General features: G+C 48.9%; 1 protein-coding gene across 4 annotated transcripts in view; it reads left to right on the forward strand.

Moving 5' to 3' along the window:
• The window catches only part of NYAP1 (neuronal tyrosine phosphorylated phosphoinositide-3-kinase adaptor 1), a 218,979-nt gene extending 197,080 nt beyond the window's left edge, over positions 1-21,899 (forward strand). For 3 of the 4 annotated variants that reach the window (XM_068273880.1, XM_068273879.1, XM_068273881.1), the window contains 4 exons: positions 305-1,396; positions 5,714-5,902; positions 12,856-12,935; positions 17,891-21,899. In XM_068273880.1, the coding sequence (XP_068129981.1) occupies positions 305-1,396; positions 5,714-5,902; positions 12,856-12,935; positions 17,891-18,142 (1,613 nt within the window). In that variant the 3' untranslated portion in view covers positions 18,143-21,899. The remainder of the gene's footprint in view (positions 1-304; positions 1,397-5,713; positions 5,903-12,855; positions 12,936-17,890) is intronic. The other variant, XM_068273882.1, reaches the window with a different exon arrangement.
• The last annotated feature ends 490 nt before the right edge of the window (positions 21,900-22,389 follow it).

Raw genomic sequence — 22,389 nt, forward strand, 5'->3', positions numbered from 1 at the left:
CTCACAAGGGTCAGAAAACAAGTGTGGCCTTCATGATCTTCTCACCCATAACAAGTTTAGCCACAAACACCTAATCTGAACTATAGTCCCCTCTATCGGAGGAAGGAAATTTTAGTAGTTGGGGCCTCCCAAAGCTCTGGGGCCCCCCTGCCATTGTAGTGTCTGCGCCACTCTAGTTATGCCCCACCTGTGGCCTCTGTTGGACTTTCTTCATATTTCTTTGTTTTCTGTTTGATAAAAAATTTAGTTGAAAAAATAAGTGATATTCTCTACCTAATGAAGGTTATTTTTTACTTTTTCATAGGTTCCCTTAAAAGTGCCTCTGACTCTCGCCGGCTGCCCCCGCAGAAGCCTCAGCGCAGCCCGCATACGCATCTTTCTGCCTCATTTGACGAGGCCTATGCCAATCGCCCAGCCTCCTCATCTGCTATCCTCAGCCCCAACACTCGCGCCTCTTCCCCTTCCCCAGAAGAACCTGTATACATCGAGATGGTTGGCAATGTCTCTCGGAGACCTCCACCGCCTCCCACTCCAGCTCCACCAGAGGAAGAATCAGATGGTGAAGAAGAGGCTATATATGAGGAAATGAAATACCCAGTCCATGAGGAGCATCCATCCATTCCCCGTCACCCTCAGCGTCGCCGACCTCCACCGCCAAGGACTCCTGAAGTTGACATTCCTCCACCTTTTCCAAACCTCCTACCGCATCGACCAGCTCTTCTGGGTGAACCTTCCGGCAAAGGCCAAAAAGCCACAAAGCCTTCACAACCTGTGTCATCCAAGCTGCCGGTGCCCCACAAAGAGGTGCCTTCCATATCGTCATCGGCTTCTGTACATCTGCCTCCGTCTGGCCGTGCTCGCAGCCACTCAACTCCACTGCCACCTCAAACCTCCATACAGCGTAGGCCAGAGTCTGAAACGCCAAGAGGGTCAACTTGCTCACAGGAAAAAGGGGGTTCAATGTTGCCTATTCCTCATGGACACGCCAGGGATAAAGCCCTTTCCTACACCATGGTGTATTCTTCTGTCAAGGTGACACATTCTCTCTTACCAGCCTCACAGATGGAAGAAAAGACCGAGAGGGAGATCTCTGTCTTGTCTGGACTCATCTGCCCCACGTCTCGATCAACAGCAGGGACACCCATCCCCAGTCGGCCTCCTTCAGCACACCTCCACCAGGTACAAGGGGAGCAGGCTTCTCCTCCTGTCTGGACTTACCCGGCGAGCAAGAGACCACCAGCATATGAGAACAGCATAAAGGGCTCAAGAACACCCATTGTCCAAGCCTCAGAACCTCGTGGAAGTGGAACAGGGCAAATGGAGGACGATAGGGCTGGATCAGTGTGGGAGTTACAACGTAGGATGTCATGTGGACGCAGGAGCCAGCTTGGAGAGCGTAAGTCAATACATGTCATTGCGGTAGCAGCTTCATTTCATGCCTGATGATAAAGGAATAGTTAACAGCATACCTGGATTTACATCACTGGAGACTATAGGTACAGATGTCCCGGCACCCTAGACCTCGCCTTCCTACAAACCCTGCTAAACCGTAACGCAAGTGTGCTGGCTGACCCAGCTGTTACTTCTCTCTTACTCGTCATAGTTACAGGTGTTCCTTAGCATTAGGCAGCCAGAGGTAACCTCAGTATTAAGTAGCTATTGGTGCCCACGACTTAAGGGAGATCTCATCAGTGGAATGCTGAGAGCTGGATGAGTAACCTTTAATTTACGCTCTGCTCGGGACACGTGTATAGGGAAGGGGGGAGGGAGGCACTAGGAGTGGGGAGTAAGCCGCCTTTCCATTATCAGGCGCCTGTAGGCACATGCTTACAGTGCCTTATGGTAAATCCAGCCCTGGTTAACAGCATTGTAGGCCCACTGTTATGAGAGGGATATGGAGGCTGCCATATTTATTTCCTTTTAAACAATACCAGTTGCCCGGCTGTCCTGCTGATCCGCTGCCTCTAATACTTTTAGCCCTAGACCCTGAACAGGCATGCAGCAGATCAGGTGTTTCTGACATTATTGTCAGATCTGATGTTATTCAGACACTACTGCAGTCAAATAAATCAGCAGGGATGCCAGGCAACTGGAACTTCTTAAAAGAAAACAAATATGGCAGCCTACATAGTCTTCTTACTTCAGTTGTCATTTAAGGTGGAGATACAGTGGTCGATTTTTCTCAGGAATATCAGGGTGATGAGAAATGCTAGAAATTCATGCTGGTAACCATTCCCCAACGATCAATTTTCAGATTGAATTGATCGATTGAGTCGATCGTGCCAGATGTAAGATTTCACTCGATTGCCGTCGGGTTTGGGGCACATCACTAGTGGCAAAGCTTACCCTCACCTGTCCACCAGCTCTTTCTCCCATGTCTTCTCTCCACTGCCGGGTGCTCCTCCCTGTCTCTTCTCTCCACTGCTGGGTGCTCCTCCCATGTCTTCTCTCCACTGCCGGGTGCTCCTCCCTGTCTCTTCTCTCTACTGTCGGGTGCTCCTCCCATGTCTTCTCTCCACTGCCGGGTGCTCCTCCCTGTCTCTTCTCTCCACTGCCGGGTGCTCCTCCCTGTCTCTTCTCTCTACTGCCGGGTGCTCCTCCCTGTCTCTTCTCTCCACTGCCGGGTGCTCCTCCCTGTCTCTTCTCATCCACTGTCGGGTGCTCCTCCCTGTCTCTTCTCTCCACTGCCGGGTGCTCCTCCCTTTCTCTTCTCTCTACTGCCGGGTGCTCCTCCCTGTCTCTTCTCTCCACTGCCGGGTGCTCCTCCCTGTCTCTTCTCATCCACTGCCGGGTGCTCCTCCCTGTCTCTTCTCTCCACTGCTGGGTGCTCCTCCCTGTCTCTTCTCTCCACTACCGGGTGCTCCTCCCTGTCTCTTCTCTCCACTACCGGGTGCTCCTCCCTGTCTCTTCTCTCCACTGCCGGGTGCTCCTCCCTGTCTTCTCTCCACTGCCGGGTGCTCCTCCCTGTCTCTTCTCTCCACTGCCGGGTGCTCCTCCCTGTCTCTTCTCTCCACTGCCGGGTGCTCCTCCCTGTCTCTTCTCTTTACTGTCGGGTGCTCCTCCCTGTCTCTTCTCTCCGATGCTGGGTGCTCCTCCCTGTCTCTTCTCTCTACTGTCGGGTGCTCCTCCCTGTCTCTTCTCTCCCCTTCCAGGTGCTCCTCCCTGTCTCATCTCTCTACCGGGTGCTCCTCCATATCTTCTTTCCACTGCCGGGTGCTCCTCCCTGACTCTTCTCTCCACTGCCAGGTGCTCCTCCCTATCTCTTCTCTCCACTGCTGGGTGCTCCTCCCTGTCTCTTCTCTCCACTGCCAGGTGCTCCTCCCTATCTCTTCTCTCCACTGCCGGGTGCTCCTCCCTGTCTCTTCTCTCCACTGCCAGGTGCTCCTCCCTATCTCTTCTCTCCACTGCCGGGTGCTCCTCCCTGTCTCTTCTCTCCACTGCCAGGTGCTCCTCCCTATCTCTTCTCTCCACTGCCGGGTGCTTCTCCCTGTCTCTTCTCTCCCGGGGAGACTGTGTCACGCAGAGATGAATTGAGATGTTATGGGGCCCCCTTATGGTTTGTTTGGTAAGCTGATGTGGAGAGAGGTCAGAGAAGGTGGAGGGTGGGCCCCTTGACACCCACTAGGTCCCGAACACCTGTCTGGTTTGCCTGAGGGACGATCCTGCACTGTTGTCACGTTATAAACACTAAAGTCCAAACACTTGCAGCCTCTAGTGGCCATGTAAGGTACATGTCCTGGTGGCCTGTACAATATGTCATGGGACAAATAGAGAGACATGGACGAGAAGACACAGGACGAAAGAAAGAGCCAGCAGACAGTGCCATGCAGAAAATCACCATGCAGATTCCCTCCCTGTCACATGCCATGCAGGGACTGAAGGCACATGGTGAAAAGGAGTAAAGAAGACCCGTCCTTCCGCTGGAAGGAGGTAATGTATAACACTCTTCTGCCACGGCTCTACCTTATGTATAGTAGTGCATCTGGGTAGTTCCGAGATGTTCCCCATTCCCTGGAGCCCACCGACCTCGGAACTTAATCAACAAGAGCTTGTCAATGATGTTCTCGTGATCACACTCTCATCCATGTCAAAGTGTGGCCGTACTGCGCCTGCGTGAGTCCACGTCTGCATAACAGCACAATGCCATTCATGCACAGCTTTTTACTCCATGTGCCAGCAACTTTGTATTACTGCCAGGGCCGGCGCTACCATAGAGGAAAAGGGGGCAATTGCCCTAGGGCCCCAGAGCCTGTAGGGGACCCCAAAGGTGTCTCCCCCAACTTAACTGTTGTTTCCCGGTGCCCCTGCAGAGTCATTGGGTGAGCCAGATGCTGTCAGCCCCTGCCTCAGGGTCCTTAGGTGGAAATTTGACTGCAACAAAGGGTCCCTACTGCTGATTTTTGATTGGGGGATGTCTATTGGGGGCCCTCGGGGTTAGTTTTGCCCAGGGGTCCCATTGTTACTAGAACCGGCTCTGACTACTGCACAGGTGGGAGCTGCACTGGCGCAATACTGCTATACTCATAGATGGGAGCACGGCTGCGATAAACAAGAGGATTCTGGCCAGCAAGGGTGGGTTCAACATGGGAAGCCACTGAACCATCCAAAATGTAACGCCTTGTAGTGAATGGCAACATGATCCAATGAGTGCATGGAATACAGAAAAGTGTTGCTTGCTTTTGGCCAAGCTGTATATAACAGACTTTAGTAATACATGAAAGCTATGGTGGGTTAGTGTTTGGAAAGCTATGGTTGGTTTAGCAATAGCTATGGTTGGGTTAACACTTTTGGCCAGGCCATATAAGACAGACCTTAGTAATACATGATAGCTATGGTTGGTTTAGCACTTTTGGCCAGGCCGTATATGACAGACCTTAGTAACACATGATAGCTATGGTTGGTTTAGCAATAGCTATGCTTGGGTTTGCACTTTTGGCCAGGCCCTGTATGACAGACCGATAGCCATGTATGGGTTAGTGATAGCTATGGTTGGGTTTGCACTTTTGGCCAGGCCGTATATGACAGACCGATAGCCATGTATGGGTTACTGATAACTATGGTTGGGTTTGCACTTTTGGCCAGGCCGTATATGACAGACCTTAGTAATACATGATAGCTATGGTTGGTTTAGCAATAGCTATGCTTGGGTTTGCACTTTTGGCCAGGCCCTATATGACAGACCGATCGCCATGTATGGGTTAGTGATAGCTATGCTTGGGTTTACACTTTTGGCCAGGCCGTATATGACATACTTTAGTAACACATGATAGCTATGGTTGGTTTAGCAATAGCTATGCTTGGGTTTGCACTTTTGGCCAGGCCCTATATGACAGACCGATAGCCATGTATGGGTTAGTGATAGCTATGGTTGGGTTTGCACTTTTGGCCAGGCCGTATATGACAGACTTTAGTAACACATGATAGCTATGGTTGGTTTAGCAATAGCTATGCTTGGGTTTGCACTTTTGGCCAGGCCGTATATGACAGACCTTAGTAATACATGATAGCTATGGTTGGTTTAGCAATAGCTATGCTTGGGTTTGCACTTTTAGCCAGGCCCTATATGACAGACCGATAGCCATGTATGGGTTAGAGATAGCTATGCTTGGGTTTGCACTTTTGGCCAGGCCGTATATGACAGACCTTAGTAATACATGATAGCTATGGTTGGTTTGGCTTTATTAGTGTAACAGTATCTTGTCTATTCCCTCAGCTGTGACTGATGGCACCCGGATCTGGAATGGAAATACCGGGAGATCGGAGAGGGGGACGCACACCCCCGTAGGTTCTGGAATTCCTGTACGAAGCCAGCAAAGCTTGGATAGTGCCATGGCCCGCGGAGTGGCCAGGACTGGTCTTCCTGTTCCGTGTCAGACCTTCCCCGCATGCCATCGGAGTGCAGGTATTTGTCATAGATTGTAACATTGGTGAACTGACTGTGTATGGTGGGAGTGGGAAATATGGGCTTATAGACCACAATACTAATGGCAGCTATAGCAGTGCTCAGTGGAAAATATGGGCAGCAGAGGCACCGGATACATTCACGAAGCACCGGGGGCGTTAGCAATAGGGCGATGGACGGTGTAAGTTAAAGAGCAACTGTACCGAAAAATTGGAGAAAATGTAACACATTGCAAAATGAGAAGTTAAAAAAATTAAATAAAGAGATCTTTTTATGAAAAACATTAGCATTCTAGAAAACGATGCCTAGTGCCATGTTCTGTCCTATGGAGTAGAAAGGAAGTAGGGGTGGTAGGAAGTTGCCCTCTGTAGGAACTGCAATAGCACCACAGTAAGAGTTAGCTTAGGAGATTCCATCTCTGTGATTCTCGAAAGAGGAGGCCACCAATATCAGAAAATATCTGTATATACGCCAGATAAACAATCAGCGAAAATCTATCATGCATACTAACATTAGAGACTGTCTGGAGTCCTGGAGAAATAGCTCAGTGACAGTCCTAATCCTGGATGAATAGAACAGTCTTTGTAAAGTATGTTTGGATGAAGATCTTGGATGTTCAGCACAGTCTTTTTACAGGTTGTCTACAGTCTTGGATGGATAGAATAGCCTAAATCTTGGAAGTCCTGATGAAAGCTGAATAGTCTCCTCACTGGCTTTCGGATGGAAAGTAGTCATTTTAGAAGATATCTCCAGTCATAGCTGAGTAGCACAGTCTTCTCATAAGCCTTCAGATGGACAGTAGTGTTTTTTGAAGGTATCTCCAGTCATAGCTGAGTAGCAGTCTTCTCATAGGTCTCCAGATGGACAGTAGTCTTTTTAGAAGGTATCTCCAGTCATAGCTGAGCCTCCAGTCTTCTCAGTAGTCTTGGATGGACAGCTCAAAAGCCTTCTATAGCCTCGAAGGAACAGCACAATTCTTTTAGAGCACAATGGTCAAACTCAAGGCCCAGGGGCCGAATGCGGCGCACCTTGCCATATTATGTGGCCCTCGAGAGCTTCACATGTCCATCATTGTAAGCAGTAAAAGAACACCAGCACACTGCCTTCCGGTCCAGAGGAGCACACTGATGATTGCGTTTCTAATTGAGTCATTCCAGAAACCACCAGCACTTCATATCAAATATGCCTGAATTTGTACACTTTATTCGGGAATGCAGGATAAATTGATGATGATACCACATCAGCCAATAGTCCCTAGTGAATAGATCACTCCATGAGGATAAAGCCCTATCCAAGTCCAGGTACGACAAGGCAAATGTTACAGAGGCAGAAAGGATGCTAGCTTGTCGGTGTTGATCGGTCCATGTCCATGAGGTAGGCAACAGGCCTCACGCTGTTTCGGGCATTCATTCCCCCCATTTTGAAGCCCCCAAAAAAGGCATATTTGGTTGTTTTTGGAATGACTGAAAGTGTGCCTGTTGGTGCTCTGGCAGGCTGACCGTCGCACTCACCAGACCTGCCGATAGGCGTTTACATCCTTGAACATATGTGTCTCTGATTAAAACATTGTCAGTTTGAGCTGAGGTACAACAGTAATCCACTGGACCCCCCCAACGAAAGCAATGTGCCTCCTTCTGGGATCCAAACCCCCCAACATTACCTGGTGGCTGGTAAAAGACACACACCTTCGCCCCACCTCTAGACAATATCTCCCCGTATAGCAGAATAGCACAGCAGAGCACCTTCCACACCTCCTTCTGATCATGTGACATGCCTCAAGAGCCAGAGGGATTCAGCATAGCAATGCATTGTGTCTCCTCTGTGCTTCCTCACCTCCTCCTACTGATCAAGTGACATGCCTCAGGAGCCAGAGGGATGCAGCTAGTGATGCATTGTGTCTCTTCTGTTCTTCCTCACCTCCTCCCCCTGATCATGTGACATGCCTCAGGAGCCAGAGGGATGCAGCTAGTGATGCATCGTGTCTCCTCTGTTCTTCCTCACCTCCTTCCCCTGATCACATGACATGCCTCAGGAGCCAGAGGGATGCAGCTAGTGATGCATTGTGTCTCTTCTGTTCTTCCTCACCTCCTCCCACTGATCACGTGACATGCCTCAGGAGCCAGAGGGATGCAGCTAGTGATGCATTGTGTCTCTTCTGTTCTTCCTCACCTCCTCCCCCTGATCATGTGACATGCCTCAGGAGCCAGAGGGATGCAACTAGTGATGCATCGTGTCTCCTCTGTTCTTCCTCACCTCCTTCCCCTGATCACATGACATGCCTCAGGAGCAAGAGGGATGCAGCTAATGATGCATTGTGTCTCTTCTGTTCTTCCTCACCTCCTTCCCCTGATTACGTGACATGCCTCAGGAGCCAGAGGGATGCAGCTAGTGATGCATCGTGTCTCCTCTGTTCTTCCTCACCTCCTTCCCCTGATCACGTGACATGCCTCAGGAGCAAGAGGGATGCAGCTAATGATGCATTGTGTCTCTTCTGTTCTTCCTCACCTCCTTCCCCTGATCACGTGACATGCCTCAGGAGCCAGAGGGATGCAGCTAGTGATGCATCGTGTCTCCTCTGTTCTTCCTCACCTTCCCCTGATCACATGACATGCCTCAGGAGCAAGAGGGATGCAGCTAATGATGCATTGTGTCTCTTCTGTTCTTCCTCACCTCCTTCCCCTGATCACGTGACATGCCTCAGGAGCCAGAGGGATGCAGCTAATGATGCATTGTGTCTCTTCTGTTCTTCCTCACCTCCTCCCCCTGATCATGTGACATGCCTCAGGAGCCAGAGGGATGCAACTAGTGATGCATCGTGTCTCCTCTGTTCTTCCTCACCTCCTTCCCCTGATCACATGACATGCCTCAGGAGCAAGAGGGATGCAGCTAATGATGCATTGTGTCTCTTCTGTTCTTCCTCACCTCCTTCCCCTGATCACGTGACATGCCTCAGGAGCCAGAGGGATGCAGCTAGTGATGCGTCGTGTCTCCTCTGTTCTTCCTCACCTTCCCCTGATCACATGACATGCCTCAGGAGCAAGAGGGATGCAGCTAATGATGCATTGTGTCTCTTCTGTTCTTCCTCACCTCCTTCCCCTGATCACGTGACATGCCTCAGGAGCCAGAGGGATGCAGCTAATGATGCATTGTGTCTCTTCTGTTCTTCCTCACCTCCTCCCCCTGATCATGTGACATGCCTCAGGAGCCAGAGGGATGCAACTAGTGATGCATCGTGTCTCCTCTGTTCTTCCTCACCTCCTTCCCCTGATCACATGACATGCCTCAGGAGCCAGAGGGATGCAGCTAGTGATGCATCGTGTCTCTTCTGTTCTTCCTCACCTCCTCCCACTGATCACGTGACATGCCTCAGGAGCCAGAGGGATGCAGCTAGTGATGCATTGTGTCTCTTCTGTTCTTCCTCACCTCCTCCCCCTGATCATGTGACATGCCTCAGGAGCAAGAGGGATGCAGCATAGCAATGCATTGTGTCTCCTCTGTTCTTCCTCACCTCCTCCCCCTGATCATATGACATGCCTCAGGAGCCAGAGGGATGCAGCTAGTGATGCATTGTGTCTCTTCTGTTCTTCCTCACCTCCTTCCCCTGATCACGTGACATGCCTCAGGAGCCAGAGGGATGCAGCTAGTGATGCATTGTGTCTCCTCTGTTCTTCCTCACCTCCTTCCCCTGATCACGTGACATGCCTCAGGAGCCAGAGGGATGCAACTAGTGATGCATCGTGTCTCCTCTGTTCTTCCTCACCTCCTTCCCCTGATCACATGACATGCCTCAGGAGCCAGAGGGATGCAGCTAGTGATGCATCGTGTCTCCTCTGTTCTTCCTCACCTCCTTCCCCTGATCACGTGACATGCCTCAGGAGCCAGAGGGATGCAGCTAGTGATGTATTGTGTCTCCTCTGTTCTTCCTCACCTCCTTCCCCTGATCATGTGACATGCCTCAGGAGCCAGAGGGATGCAGCATAGCAATGCATTGTGTCTCCTCTGTTCTTCCTCACCTCCTTCCCCTGATCATGTGACATGCCTCAGGAGCCAGAGGTATGCAGCTAGTGATGCATTGTGTCTCTTCTGTTCTTCCTCACCTCCTTCCCCTGATCACGTGACATACCTCAGGAGCCAGACAGAGGTATGCAGCATAGAGCATGTGGTTGTCAGGAAGATTAGAGGAGACTTAAAGCTCGAAATATTAAACTCCTCCACTGCTCTACATTACAGAAGGCAGAGGAGCAGGCACCCCACTGTCGCTATAGTTCCACCACTTAGTTTGAGGATTTTCATTAAACATTAAAGTGTACCCAAGGTGACATGTGACATGATGTCTCTCTGTGGTCTCGGGTGGATAGCATAGTCCTATTAGAGTCTCTCTGTGGTCTCAGATGGCTAACATAGTCCTTTTAGAGTCTCTCTGTGGTCTCAAGTGGATAGCATAGTCCTTTTAAAATCTCTCTGTAGTCTCAGATGGATAGCATAGTCCTATTAGAGTTTCTCTGTGGTCTTGGATGGATAGCATAGTCCTATTAGAGTCTCTCTGTGGTCTCAGATGGCTAACATAGTCCTTTTAGAGGCTCCCTGTGGTCTCGGGTGGATAGCATAGTCCTATTAGAGTCTCTCTGTGGTCTCCATGGATAGCATAGTCCTATTAGAGTCTCTCTGTGGTCTCAGATGGATTGCATAGTCCTTTTAGAGGCTCCCTGTGGTCTCGGATGGATAACATAGTCCTTTTAGAGTCTCTCTGTGGTCTTGGATGGATAGCATAGTCCTATTAGAGGCTCCCTGTGGTCTCGGATGGATAGCATAGTCCTTTTAGAGGCTCCCTGTGGTCTCGGATGGATAGCATAGTCCTATTAGAGTCTCTCTGTGGTCTCCATGGATGGCATAGTCCTATTAGAGTCTCTCTGTGGTCTTGGATGGATAGCATAGTCCTTTTAGAGTCTCTCTGTGGCCTCGGGTGGATAGCATAGTCCTATTAGAGTCTCTCTGTGGTCCCGGATGGATAGCATAGTCCTATTAGAGTCTCTCTGTGGTCCCGGATGGATAGCATAGTCCTTTTAGAGGCTCCCTGTGGTCTCGGATAGATAGGATAGTCCTTTTAGAGTCTCTCTGTGGTCTCCATGGATGGCATAGTCCTATTAGAGTCTCTCTGTGGTCTTGGATGGATAGCATAGTCCTTTTAGAGTCTCTCTGTGGCCTCGGGTGGATAGCATAGTCCTATTAGAGTCTCTCTGTGGTCTCAGATGGATTGCATAGTCCTATTAGAGTCTCTCTGTGGTCCCGGATGAATAGCATAGTCCTATTACAGTCTCTCTGTGGTCCTGGATGGATAGCATAGTCCTTATAGAGTCTCTCTGTGGTCCCGGATGGATAGGGTTGCCAGGTCGGCTGATGGAGAAAACCGGACAGGGGGTGGAGTTAGGGGCGGAGTCAGAAGCGCACTTTTATGTAGAGTGGGGCTAAGCAATGGGCTTTTAAAAAAATGTTTTTTACAGTATTTATATCGCACTGACATCTTCTGCAGCACATTACAGAGTACATAGCCATGTTACTAACTGTCCTCACCAGTATATGCACATAAGAGACCACTTTTCACCAGTAAATGCACATAATAAGAGACCGCTTTTCACCAGTAAATGCACATAATAAGAGACAGAGCAGAAAACTATTACAAAACTGGAAAACTATGCAAATAATGCAATGCATTTATGGCGTTTTTGCACAGTGAAGTGGTCGATTTCTTGCGGGAAGTTTTAAAATTTATTTTTTTTTTCCCACCAAAATTTTTTATTGAGAACAATAAAGTGGACATACATAGGCATAAAGTTAAAATATAAATCTGCGCATACATGTATGTACACATTTTGAGCAAATATAACAGTATAACAGTATAAATTGCGTTGTACAATAGTATGAATTCAAGTGTAAAGTATAGTAAGCAGCGGGCTCAGGCGAGATTGAATGAGATTGAAAGTCACGCCTGGACTATAATACGGAGGGGAGATAGAGCGGAGCCAATGCACACAAAGAGCGGAAATACAACCAGAGAATTATGGGTCACTCACTCACCATATCTCCAGACTCCTGACCTTACCTTGCTTCCTTCGCAGATGCAGAATCGCATTGCAAATGACGTGAGTGACGCACGTCATGCGTGCGTTGGCAACGCAGCGTTGGCGTTGCCGTAGCAACGTCGGGAAGCGCGGGCTCGGGGGCGGTACTTAAGCTGGCGTAACTTACGCCGCGTAAGCTGGCTGGCTGGCTGTGCCTTTGACTGACAGCCAGGCAGCGAATCAGCGGTCGCGCAGCGCTGGCGGACGGGTGGCGGCAAGTGGCAAAAGGCATAAAACCGGACATCTTAATTGTCCGGTTTAACATGCCTTTTTGGACAGGACACAGCGGCCAAAAACCGGACTGTCCGGTCTAAAACCGGACACCTGGCAACCCTACGGATGGATAACATAGTCCTATTTTGGATGAAGAGCATAAAACCTGTTAGAGGCTGTTTCTTGTCTTTAATAACCAAAATAAATATGAAATTCTCTGATTAGAGAAGAAGATGATCAGTAACCGCGTGTAACATCAACACGTTTCCTTCTTTTCACTAAGAAAATACACGATATCTGAATAAAGGGCTCCTATTGTTTTGAAGGTCACATGACCCACCGCCAATGTCTGCAGGCAAATGACGAGCAATGAGAAATGCGGTAGAACCACAAGACATGCGTGCCGGTTAGGAGCTGGCTCATGCACAGTGTTTGTCCTTGTATCAATGACCCTTTCTGTTATTTATCTGCATTTCTTGCTTCGCAGGCCTTGAAATTCTCAGGCTGTTCCGTGAGCTGCTGCTCTGCTGCCCTCTAGCGGTGAAGAGGAAGTATAGCAGGTTTTTTTTGTTTTGTTTTTTAAATCAGGCTTACATTTTCCCCCTTGATTTTTCTCTGCAGATTTTGGAGGTAGTTACCGCCTCGGCCGATCGGCCTCCACGTCTGGCGTGCGTCAGACCTCCGTTCAGAGACAGAATCAGGTACTCTACATCTCTGTGCAGCCTGTCACCATGGTCCATGCAGATTATGCTGTCCCCATGTGCTGCTGCTGCTTGCATTGCATTGCATTCACCATGCTCATGCTGTAGGTCGTGCATGCAGATTATCGCACTGAGCCTGCAGGTCATTACGCCTCTCTGCAGAGCATCGCACCATCCCAGAGCATTGCCGCTTCTCCCATGCACGTTACATTTCACGATGGTCCACGTCCCACCTCATCGCACCTGTCTCTAATTCACGTGTGCCAATTATTGCACCTTGCTTGCTTCACAGCACAGATGATTGTTCCTGTCTGCAGAACATCGCACTGTCGTGCCCTGCTGCTGTCACTTCTGTTTCTTAATGCAGATCAATGCTCCCATTTGCAGCTTCACAATGCAGATCATTGCACCCTCTGCAGAGCGTTCCTCCGCTTCATAATGCAGATCATTGCACCCTCTGCAGAGCGTTCCTCCGCTTCATAATGCAGATCATTGCACCCTCTGCAGAGCGTTCCTCCGCTTCATAATGCAGATCATTGCATCCTCTGCAGAGCGTTCCTTCGCTTCATAATGCAGATCATTGCATCCTCTGCAGAGCGTTCCTTCGCTTCATAATGCAGATCATTGCACCCTCTGCAGAGCGTTCCTCCGCTTCATAATGCAGATCATTGCACCCTCTGCAGAGCGTTCCTCCGCTTCATAATGCAGATCATTGCATCCTCTGCAGAGCGTTCCTTCGCTTCATAATGCAGATCATTGCATCCTCTGCAGAGCGTTCCTTCGCTTCATAATGCAGATCATTGCACCCTCTGCAGAGCGTTCCTTCGCTTCATAATGCAGATCATTGCACCCTCTGCAGAGCGTTCCTTCGCTTCATAATGCAGATCATTGCACCCTCTGCAGAGCGTTCCTCCACTTCATAATGCAGATCATTGCACCCTCTGCAGAGCCTCCCTCCACTTCATAATGCAGATCATTGCACCCTCTGCAGAGCCTTCCTCCGCTTCATAATGCAGATCATTGCATCCTCTGCAGAGCGTTCCTCCACTTCATAATGCAGATCATTGCACCCTCTGCAGAGCGTTCCTCCGCTTCATAATGCAGGTCATTGCACCCTCTGCAGAGCGTTCCTCCGCTTCATAATGCAGGTCATTGCACCCTCTGCAGAGCGTTCCTTCGCTTCATAATGCAGGTCATTGCACCCTCTGCAGAGCGTTCCTTCGCTTCATAATGCAGATCATTGCATCCTCTGCAGAGCGTTCCTCCACTTCATAATGCAGATCATTGCACCCTCTGCAGAGCGTTCCTCCGCTTCATAATGCAGATCATTGCACCCTCTGCAGAGCGTTCCTTCGCTTCATAATGCAGATCCTTGCACCCTCTGCAGAGCGTTCCTCCGCTTCATAACGCAGATCATTGCACCCTCTGCAGAGCATTCCTCCGCTTCATAATGCAGATCATTGCACCCTCTGCAGAGCGTTCCTCCGCTTCATAATGCAGATCATTGCACCCTCTGCAGAGCGTTCCTCCGCTTCATAATGCAGATCATTGCACCCTCTGCAGAGCGTTCCTCCGCTTCATAATGCAGGTCATTGCACCCTCTGCAGAGCGTTCCTCCGCTTCATAATGCAGATCATTGCACCCTCTGCAGAGCATTCCTCCGCTTCATAATGCAGGTCATTGCACCCTCTGCAGAGCGTTCCTCTGCTTCATAATGCAGATCCTTGCACCCTCTGCAGAGCGTTCCTCCGCTTCATAATGCAGATCATTGCACCCTCTGCAGAGCGTTCCTCCGCTTCATAATGCAGATCATTGCACCCTCTGCAGAGCGTTCCTTCGCTTCATAATGCAGATCATTGCACCCTCTGCAGAGCGTTCCTTCGCTTCATAATGCAGATCATTGCATACTCTGCAGAGCGTTCCTCCGCTTCATAATGCAGATCATTGCACCCTCTGCAGAGCGTTCCTTCGCTTCATAATGCAGATCATTGCACCCTCTGCAGAGCGTTCCTCCGCTTCATAATGCAGATCATTGCACCCTCTGCAGAGCGTTCCTCCACTTCATAATGCAGATCATTGCATCCTCTGCAGAGCGTTCCTCCGCTTCATAATGCAGGTCATTGCACCCTCTGCAGAGCATTCCTCCGCTTCATAATGCAGATCATTGCACCCTCTGCAGAGCGTTCCTCCGCTTCATAATGCAGATCATTGCACCCTCTGCAGAGCGTTCCTTCGCTTCATAATGCAGATCATTGCACCCTCTGCAGAGCGTTCCTCCGCTTCATAATGCAGATCATTGCACCCTCTGCAGAGCGTTCCTTCGCTTCATAATGCAGATCATTGCATACTCTGCAGAGCGTTCCTCCGCTTCATAATGCAGATCATTGCACCCTCTGCAGAGCGTTCCTCCGCTTCATAATGCAGATCATTGCACCCTCTGCAGAGCGTTCCTCCGCTTCATAATGCAGATCATTGCACCCTCTGCAGAGCGTTCCTTCGCTTCATAATGCAGATCATTGCACCCTCTGCAGAGCGTTCCTCCGCTTCATAATGCAGATCATTGCACCCTCTGCAGAGCGTTCCTCCGCTTCATAATGCAGGTCATTGCACCCTCTGCAGAGCGTTCCTCTGCTTCATAACGCAGATCATTGCACCCTCTGCAGAGCATTCCTCCGCTTCATAATGCAGATCATTGCACCCTCTGCAGAGCGTTCCTCCGCTTCATAATGCAGATCATTGCACCCTCTGCAGAGCGTTCCTTCGCTTCATAATGCAGATCATTGCATACTCTGCAGAGCGTTCCTCCGCTTCATAATGCAGATCATTGCACCCTCTGCAGAGCGTTCCTTCGCTTCATAATGCAGATCATTGCATACTCTGCAGAGCGTTCCTCCGCTTCATAATGCAGATCATTGCACCCTCTGCAGAGCGTTCCTCCGCTTCATAATGCAGATCATTGCACCCTCTGCAGAGCGTTCCTCCGCTTCATAATGCAGATCATTGCACCCTCTGCAGAGCGTTCCTCCGCTTCATAATGCAGGTCATTGCACCCTCTGCAGAGCATTCCTCCGCTTCATAATGCAGATCATTGCACCCTCTGCAGAGCGTTCCTCCGCTTCATAATGCAGATCATTGCACCCTCTGCAGAGCGTTCCTCCACTTCATAATGCAGATCATTGCACCCTCTGCAGAGCGTTCCTTCGCTTCATAATGCAGATCATTGCACCCTCCGCAGAGCGTTCCTCCGCTTCATAATGCAGGTCATTGCACCCTCTGCAGAGCGTTCCTTCGCTTCATAATGCAGATCATTGCACCCTCTGCAGAGCGTTCCTCCGCTTCATAATGCAGGTCATTGCACCCTCTGCAGAGCGTTCCTTCGCTTCATAATGCAGATCATTGCACCCTCTGCAGAGCGTTCCTTCGCTTCATAATGCAGATCATTGCACCCTCTGCAGAGCATTCCTCCGCTTCATAATGCAGATCATTGCACCCTCTGCAGAGCGTTCCTCCGCTTCATAATGCAGATCATTGCACCCTCTGCAGAGCGTTCCTCCGCTTCATAATGCAGATCATTGCACCCTCTGCAGAGCGTTCCTCCGCTTCATAATGCAGATCATTGCACCCTCTGCAGAGCGTTCCTTTGCTTCATAATTCTTTGTTCTTCTGTGATTCTCATGCAGAGCATCTCTTCCTGTTGCAGAGTGTTGCGCCTCATCCATGGTACTGATATCACTTCCTGTCTGAAGACATGCAGAGCACTGCAGCACCCTGCAGAACATCGCCATTCACCACATCTGCTTCCTATGTCATCCCCATGCAGAGCATTCCTCTGTAGGCTGTGTTTGCTCACATCATGTCCATCCTCTGCAGAGCATTCTGCTGACCGTTGCTCCGCCCACCTGCTGGCATCGCCTTCCTGTCTGCAGAGCTTGCCACTCCCCTGCTGTGCTCACTATGTCGCTTGTCATTCACGGCCTCAATCTTGTGCCATCCCCATACTTGTGATTACAGACCGCACATGTCCGAAAAATTTTACTTTATTCCCCATCAGCTGACAATTTTTAATGAAAAATAAGTTTAAAACTTTTTTTCACTGCACTTTAAGTACTTTTTTTTTCACCGCATGCGAAAATCACATCTGTGAACCACTCCATTGGGTAACATTAGTTTTCAGTGAAAGTGCCCCCCTCCTGCCTTCCCTATGCTGGGGGCACCTCTAGTATCTAATACTTGGAGGCACCTCTAGCTACTTAAAGTAAACCTGAGATGGGGAGTGATAGAAAAAAATATACTTACCTAGGGCTTCCTCCAGCCCCCTCCAGGCTGACCACTCCCTCGCTGACCTCCCGCGCCGCATTGATCCTCCGCTGTTCAGCCTGGTAATTCTTCTAGTCAGGGCGTACTGCGCACGCGTGGCCGCACACCCATCATGCTCCCGTGCTGCACAGAACGGACTGTGCCTGCCCCAACTTACTCTGACTGAAGGAATTACTGGGCCGAACAGCAGAGGATCCAGATGGCGGGGGAGGGCAACGAGGGAGATGTTAGCAGGAAGGGAACTGGAGGAAGCCCCAGGTATGTATATATTTTCTCTATCCCCTGTCTCAGGTACATTTTAATACTGAGGGTACCTCTGGCTACCTAATACTAAGGGGAACCTGTGGCTACCTAGGAAGTAAGGGAGAGGTGACAGCTGGGCCAGCAAGCACACTTGCAGTGCGGTTCGGCGGGAGGTTGTGGGTTCATTGAGGGCGGAGTCTAGGGTGCCAGGACATCTGTGCCTATAGACTCCTGTGATGTAAATCCAGGCCTGTCCTTAATGTAAGATGTCAACTGCAGGTTTTGTAGGAAGTTTATTCTTTTTGTCATCATGGTGACCTTCCATGAAGACCTGTTCTACCTCCATCTCCAAGTTTATGCACAGTTCCCTCACACTGTCTCTTTCCTTCCACCAGGCTGTCCTCTCTCCCACCCCCAATGCGGCCCCTGGGGGCAGGGAGCGTGATGGGAAGCTGCAGGAGGTCATCGAGAGGAAAAGGTTCCTGTGCCACGAGATCAAATCTCGCCAGCCAAGGGCTGAGAGGGGGCTCTGCAAGCAAGAAAGCCTGCCCATCCTACCTAGTTGGCGTCGGGGGTCAGAGGGTCGCAAAGGTGGGACCCCACCTTGCCATCGGCAACAGGCTGTACTGTGGGACACTGCTATCTGACAGCACCCACCTCATCCTCTCTTTACCCAGGGGCGCTGGCCGACACCCTGCGGTGACAGGGAATGGGAGAAGATGGCGACAAGATTGACGGTCTACAGGGAATACGATTTAATGCAGCTATTAGGGGGCTAAAGACGAGGTGTCCTGCAGATACAAAGATGAGAACATCTGCAGGGCAGGAAGAGGAGATTATTCAAAGGACAAGAAATTAATTCCACGTCGGGCCAAGAAATGTCTTCTACAAAGCAGAAGATGACGGGATCAGGGAAGGAAAATGAGGGGGATTGAGTTCCTGGGGCGGCTGAGGCACAAGTCCCAGCCAGGTCCTCTGAAATCACAGGTGACAGACTGTGGGTTCTGAACCAAGAGGTTCCTCCGAGAAAATTCCCCACCCCAACTCTCCAGGGTCAGTCTGGACAGGAAACAGACCCTGTACATCTGGTCAAGGGCTAAACCAGCAGGAGGTACTATCTGATGTCCCATTCCTGTTCCCTCCATACATAATGGGACAGTGTGGAGTTTTCCATTCAAAGAGGGTACAAATGTCAGATTTGGTGTGATGCACGGTCACTTTCTGTGATCCTCTGATGGGATAAATTGTCCACGCAACACTGGTCTCCTCCATAAGTAAAGGGCGGAGTCACTGCGTACCCTAAAACGGAGGTATCTGCATACATTGGAACCTGGAAGGTGTGTCCTGGTCTTCTACCAAGCTTTGTCGGCAGTAACTTAAGTTCTGAATTTTATTAGGATGGCTTACAAATAAGCGAGAAGCGAGAATGAAGGTGGGATAGAGGGTACAAAAACCAAAGATATAAAAGAAGAGCAAAAAAAGAAAATGAAAGAGAGGGAAGAGAATAAAGAGGAGAGAGGAGGCAGAATAGAGAGAAAAGAGGTAGCAGAGAAGAGATGAAATAGAGAGAGGAGAGGAGAAAGAAGATATGGAATAGAGGTAAGAGAGAGAATGAATGAGAGGAGAGAGAAGAGATGAAACAGAGAGCAGAGAGAAATGATTGAATAGAGAGGAAAGAGAAGAGATGGAATAGAGAGAAGAGAGAATGAAGGAAAGGAGAGAGAAGAGATGGAATAGAGAGGAGAGAGAAGAGATGGAATAGAGAGGAGAGAGAAGAGATGGAATAGAGAGAGGGAATAGATGGAATAGAGAGAGGGAAGAGATGGAATAGAGGGGAGAGAGAAGAGATGTAATAGAGAGAGGGAAGAGATGGAATAGAGAGAGGGAAGAGATGGAATAGAGAGGAGAGAGAAGAGATGGAATAGAGAGGAGAGAGAAGAGATGGAATAGAGGGTAGAGAGAAGAGATGGAGCAGAGAGAGAAGAGATGGAATAGAGGGGAGAGAGAGGAGATGGAATAGAGAGGAGAGAGAAGAGATGGAATAGAGAGGAGAGAGAAGAGATGGAATAGAGAGGAGAGAGAAGAGATGGAATAGAGAGAGGGAAGAGATGGAATAGAGGGGAGAGAGAAGAGATGTAATAGAGAGAGGGAAGAGATGGAATAGAGAGGAGAGAAAAGAGATGGAATAGAGAGGAGAGAGAAGAGATGGAATAGAGGGTAGAGAGAAGAGATGGAGCAGAGAGAGAAGAGATGGAATAGAGGGGAGAGAGAGGAGATGGAATAGAGAGGAGAGAGAAGAGATGGAATAGAGAGGAGAGAGAAGAGATGGAATAGAGAGGAGAGAGAAGAGATGGAATAGAGGGGAGAGAGAAGAGATGGAATAGAGAGGAGAGAGAAGAGATGGAATAGAGGGGAGAGAGAAGAGATGGAATAGAGAGAGGGAAGAGATGGAATAGAGGGGAGAGAGAAGAGATGGAATAGAGAGGAGAGAGAAGAGATGGAATAGAGAGGAGAGAGAAGAGATGGAATAGAGGGGAGAGAGAAGAGATGGAATAGAGAGGAGAGAGAAGAGATGGAATAGAGAGGAGAGAGAAGAGATGGAATAGAGAGGAGAGAGAAGAGATGGAATAGAGAGGAGAGAGAAGAGATGGAGCAGAGAGAGAAGAGATGGAATAGAGGGGGAGAGAGAAGATATGGAATAGAGGTAAGAGAGAGAATGAAGGAGAGGAGAGAGAAGAGATAAAATAGAGAGAAATGATTGAATACAGAGGAAAGAGAAGAGATTGAATAGAGAGGAGAGAGAAGAGATGGAATAGAGAGGAGAGAGAAGAGATGGAGCAGAGAGAGAAGAGATGGAATAGAGGGGAGAGAGAAGAGATGGAATAGAGGGGAGAGAGAAGAGATGGAATAGAGGGGGAGAGAGAAATAAAAGAGAAGATAAATTACTTTAAACATTGCCAACCTCCTATTACTGTAATGGCCATACGCCCCCCCTCCCCCCCTCCCCCAGCATACGCTCAATCATTCACTTAGTGCAGATTTACTGTACATAGAAGGATGCCTGCATATGGCAGGCCTATGAAGGTAAAATTTTCTATAAAAAATTGTTACAAATAAACGTGTCAAGTTAAAAAATAGTGCGCAAGCTAACTATACATCCCTGGTGTCCATGGTGCGGCCCCTTCTTGTGTATGCCTGCAGTAATCATCAACTTTGCCCCGCCCACAGCTAAGCTCCGCCCCAACCAATTAACAGCCTAGCTAACAGCAGGGGTGACAGTGGCCAGTAGGGCTCACAGTTTGGGAGATTTATGATCCCCTATCTGCTAATCCCAAAGCATGGAGGGGTGACTATCAACAAGACATGATTTGAAAACCTTTGCTTCACTTTTTTTTTTGCACCTGTTCACGGCTAAACCGCTAGTGCAAGTCGGTCGCCAATAATCACTGAATTATTACCGTTATTATTCAACTGATTGTGAGTGTGCGTGTCAGTGTTATCCCATCAGAGGGTAAGTGAGTGATCTTGTAATGTGTTCAAAGGGAATGTATAAATTAATTTATATATTTATATTTAGGAGGCCTAGAATCGATATATATAAAATGATGAATGATTTCAACTGGGAATACTTGTTTTGAGGTGCTCCACCTGCTGGTACAAAAAGGAAGTTTCCTAAGTAGTGAAGGGTTCTTACTTTACTGCTGCGTAGTAAGGATGAGTCCATTTTCAGCAGGATTTCATTGTCAGACTTATTAGTGATTATCAGTACATTTTACTTTCTCTATTAGGTCTAATGCACACAGATATCTATATATATTTTTTTTTTCAGAAAAATATGAACAATTGTATACGTGATAGCTGTTTGGAGACTGTGACTGCTGGTTTGAAAGACGAGGATTTTTTTTTTCAGCAGCAGAGAGCCTTGCTTTACTGCTGGGTGGTAGAGACTATTGCATTGTGGGTAGTATAGTAGGACTTATTTATCAGTTGGGGGCGTGGCTTCAGTAGCGGTAGAGGCTGGATAGCGACAAAACCACCGATGTGCAGTTGACAAAACTTGTCAATCAAACCAGCGGGCAGAGCTCTAAGTACAGTCACTATCAGAATTTCATAGGCAATGTTTCATATTTTCCTAATTAAAAAAAACACGCAATGAAAATTTAAATGATTAAATAACACAAGTGCATAACAAGTAAAACACCCTACATGCCTTTTAAGTCTCCCACCCAGAACAGAAGTTCACTCACACTCCTGAAGTATAAATCGTCTACCGAGTGGTGAATTGTAAGGTAACAGATCCACACCAAGACGTAAGATTTATCATCTGACTCAATTCACAAAAAATGTGAGGAAGGGGATTTTCCCATTATTTTTATTCTTCATCAGATCGCAGTCAACTTAAGGACCAGGGGATTTTCCAGTGATCGGTGCTGTGTGGGCTCCCCAGCCCGCAGCACCCATCAGGTATGTGGCAGTCCCCCCTTTTTTCCCCACTAGGGGGATGTCCTGCTGGGGGGGTCTGATCACTGCCGGCTATTATTGATTTGCGGGGGGGGGGCTCCCTGCGTGTTTACTTTATGCGTGCGAGCCGCGATCGCCGGCTCGCACACTGTTCACGGAGACACCCTTCGTGAACTGCCATGCTATACCACTAACGACCCGCCGACGCCTATCGGCGTTAGGCGGTTGTTAAGTGGTTAAAGGGCAACTATCGCAAACATTGTAAAATATAAAATACCTACATATAAAATATAGATTTCTCCCAGGGAGGAATGCACTATAAATTACTTTTTTCCTATGTCCCTTTCACTCACAATAGCTGGAGCAAATCTGACATATCTGACAGGTTTTGGATTAGTCCATCTCCTCATGGGGGATTCTCAGGTATTTCTTA

The sequence above is a fragment of the Hyperolius riggenbachi genome, chromosome 3, assembly GCF_040937935.1.
Source record: "Hyperolius riggenbachi isolate aHypRig1 chromosome 3, aHypRig1.pri, whole genome shotgun sequence".
NCBI classification, from domain to species: domain Eukaryota; kingdom Metazoa; phylum Chordata; class Amphibia; order Anura; family Hyperoliidae; genus Hyperolius; species Hyperolius riggenbachi.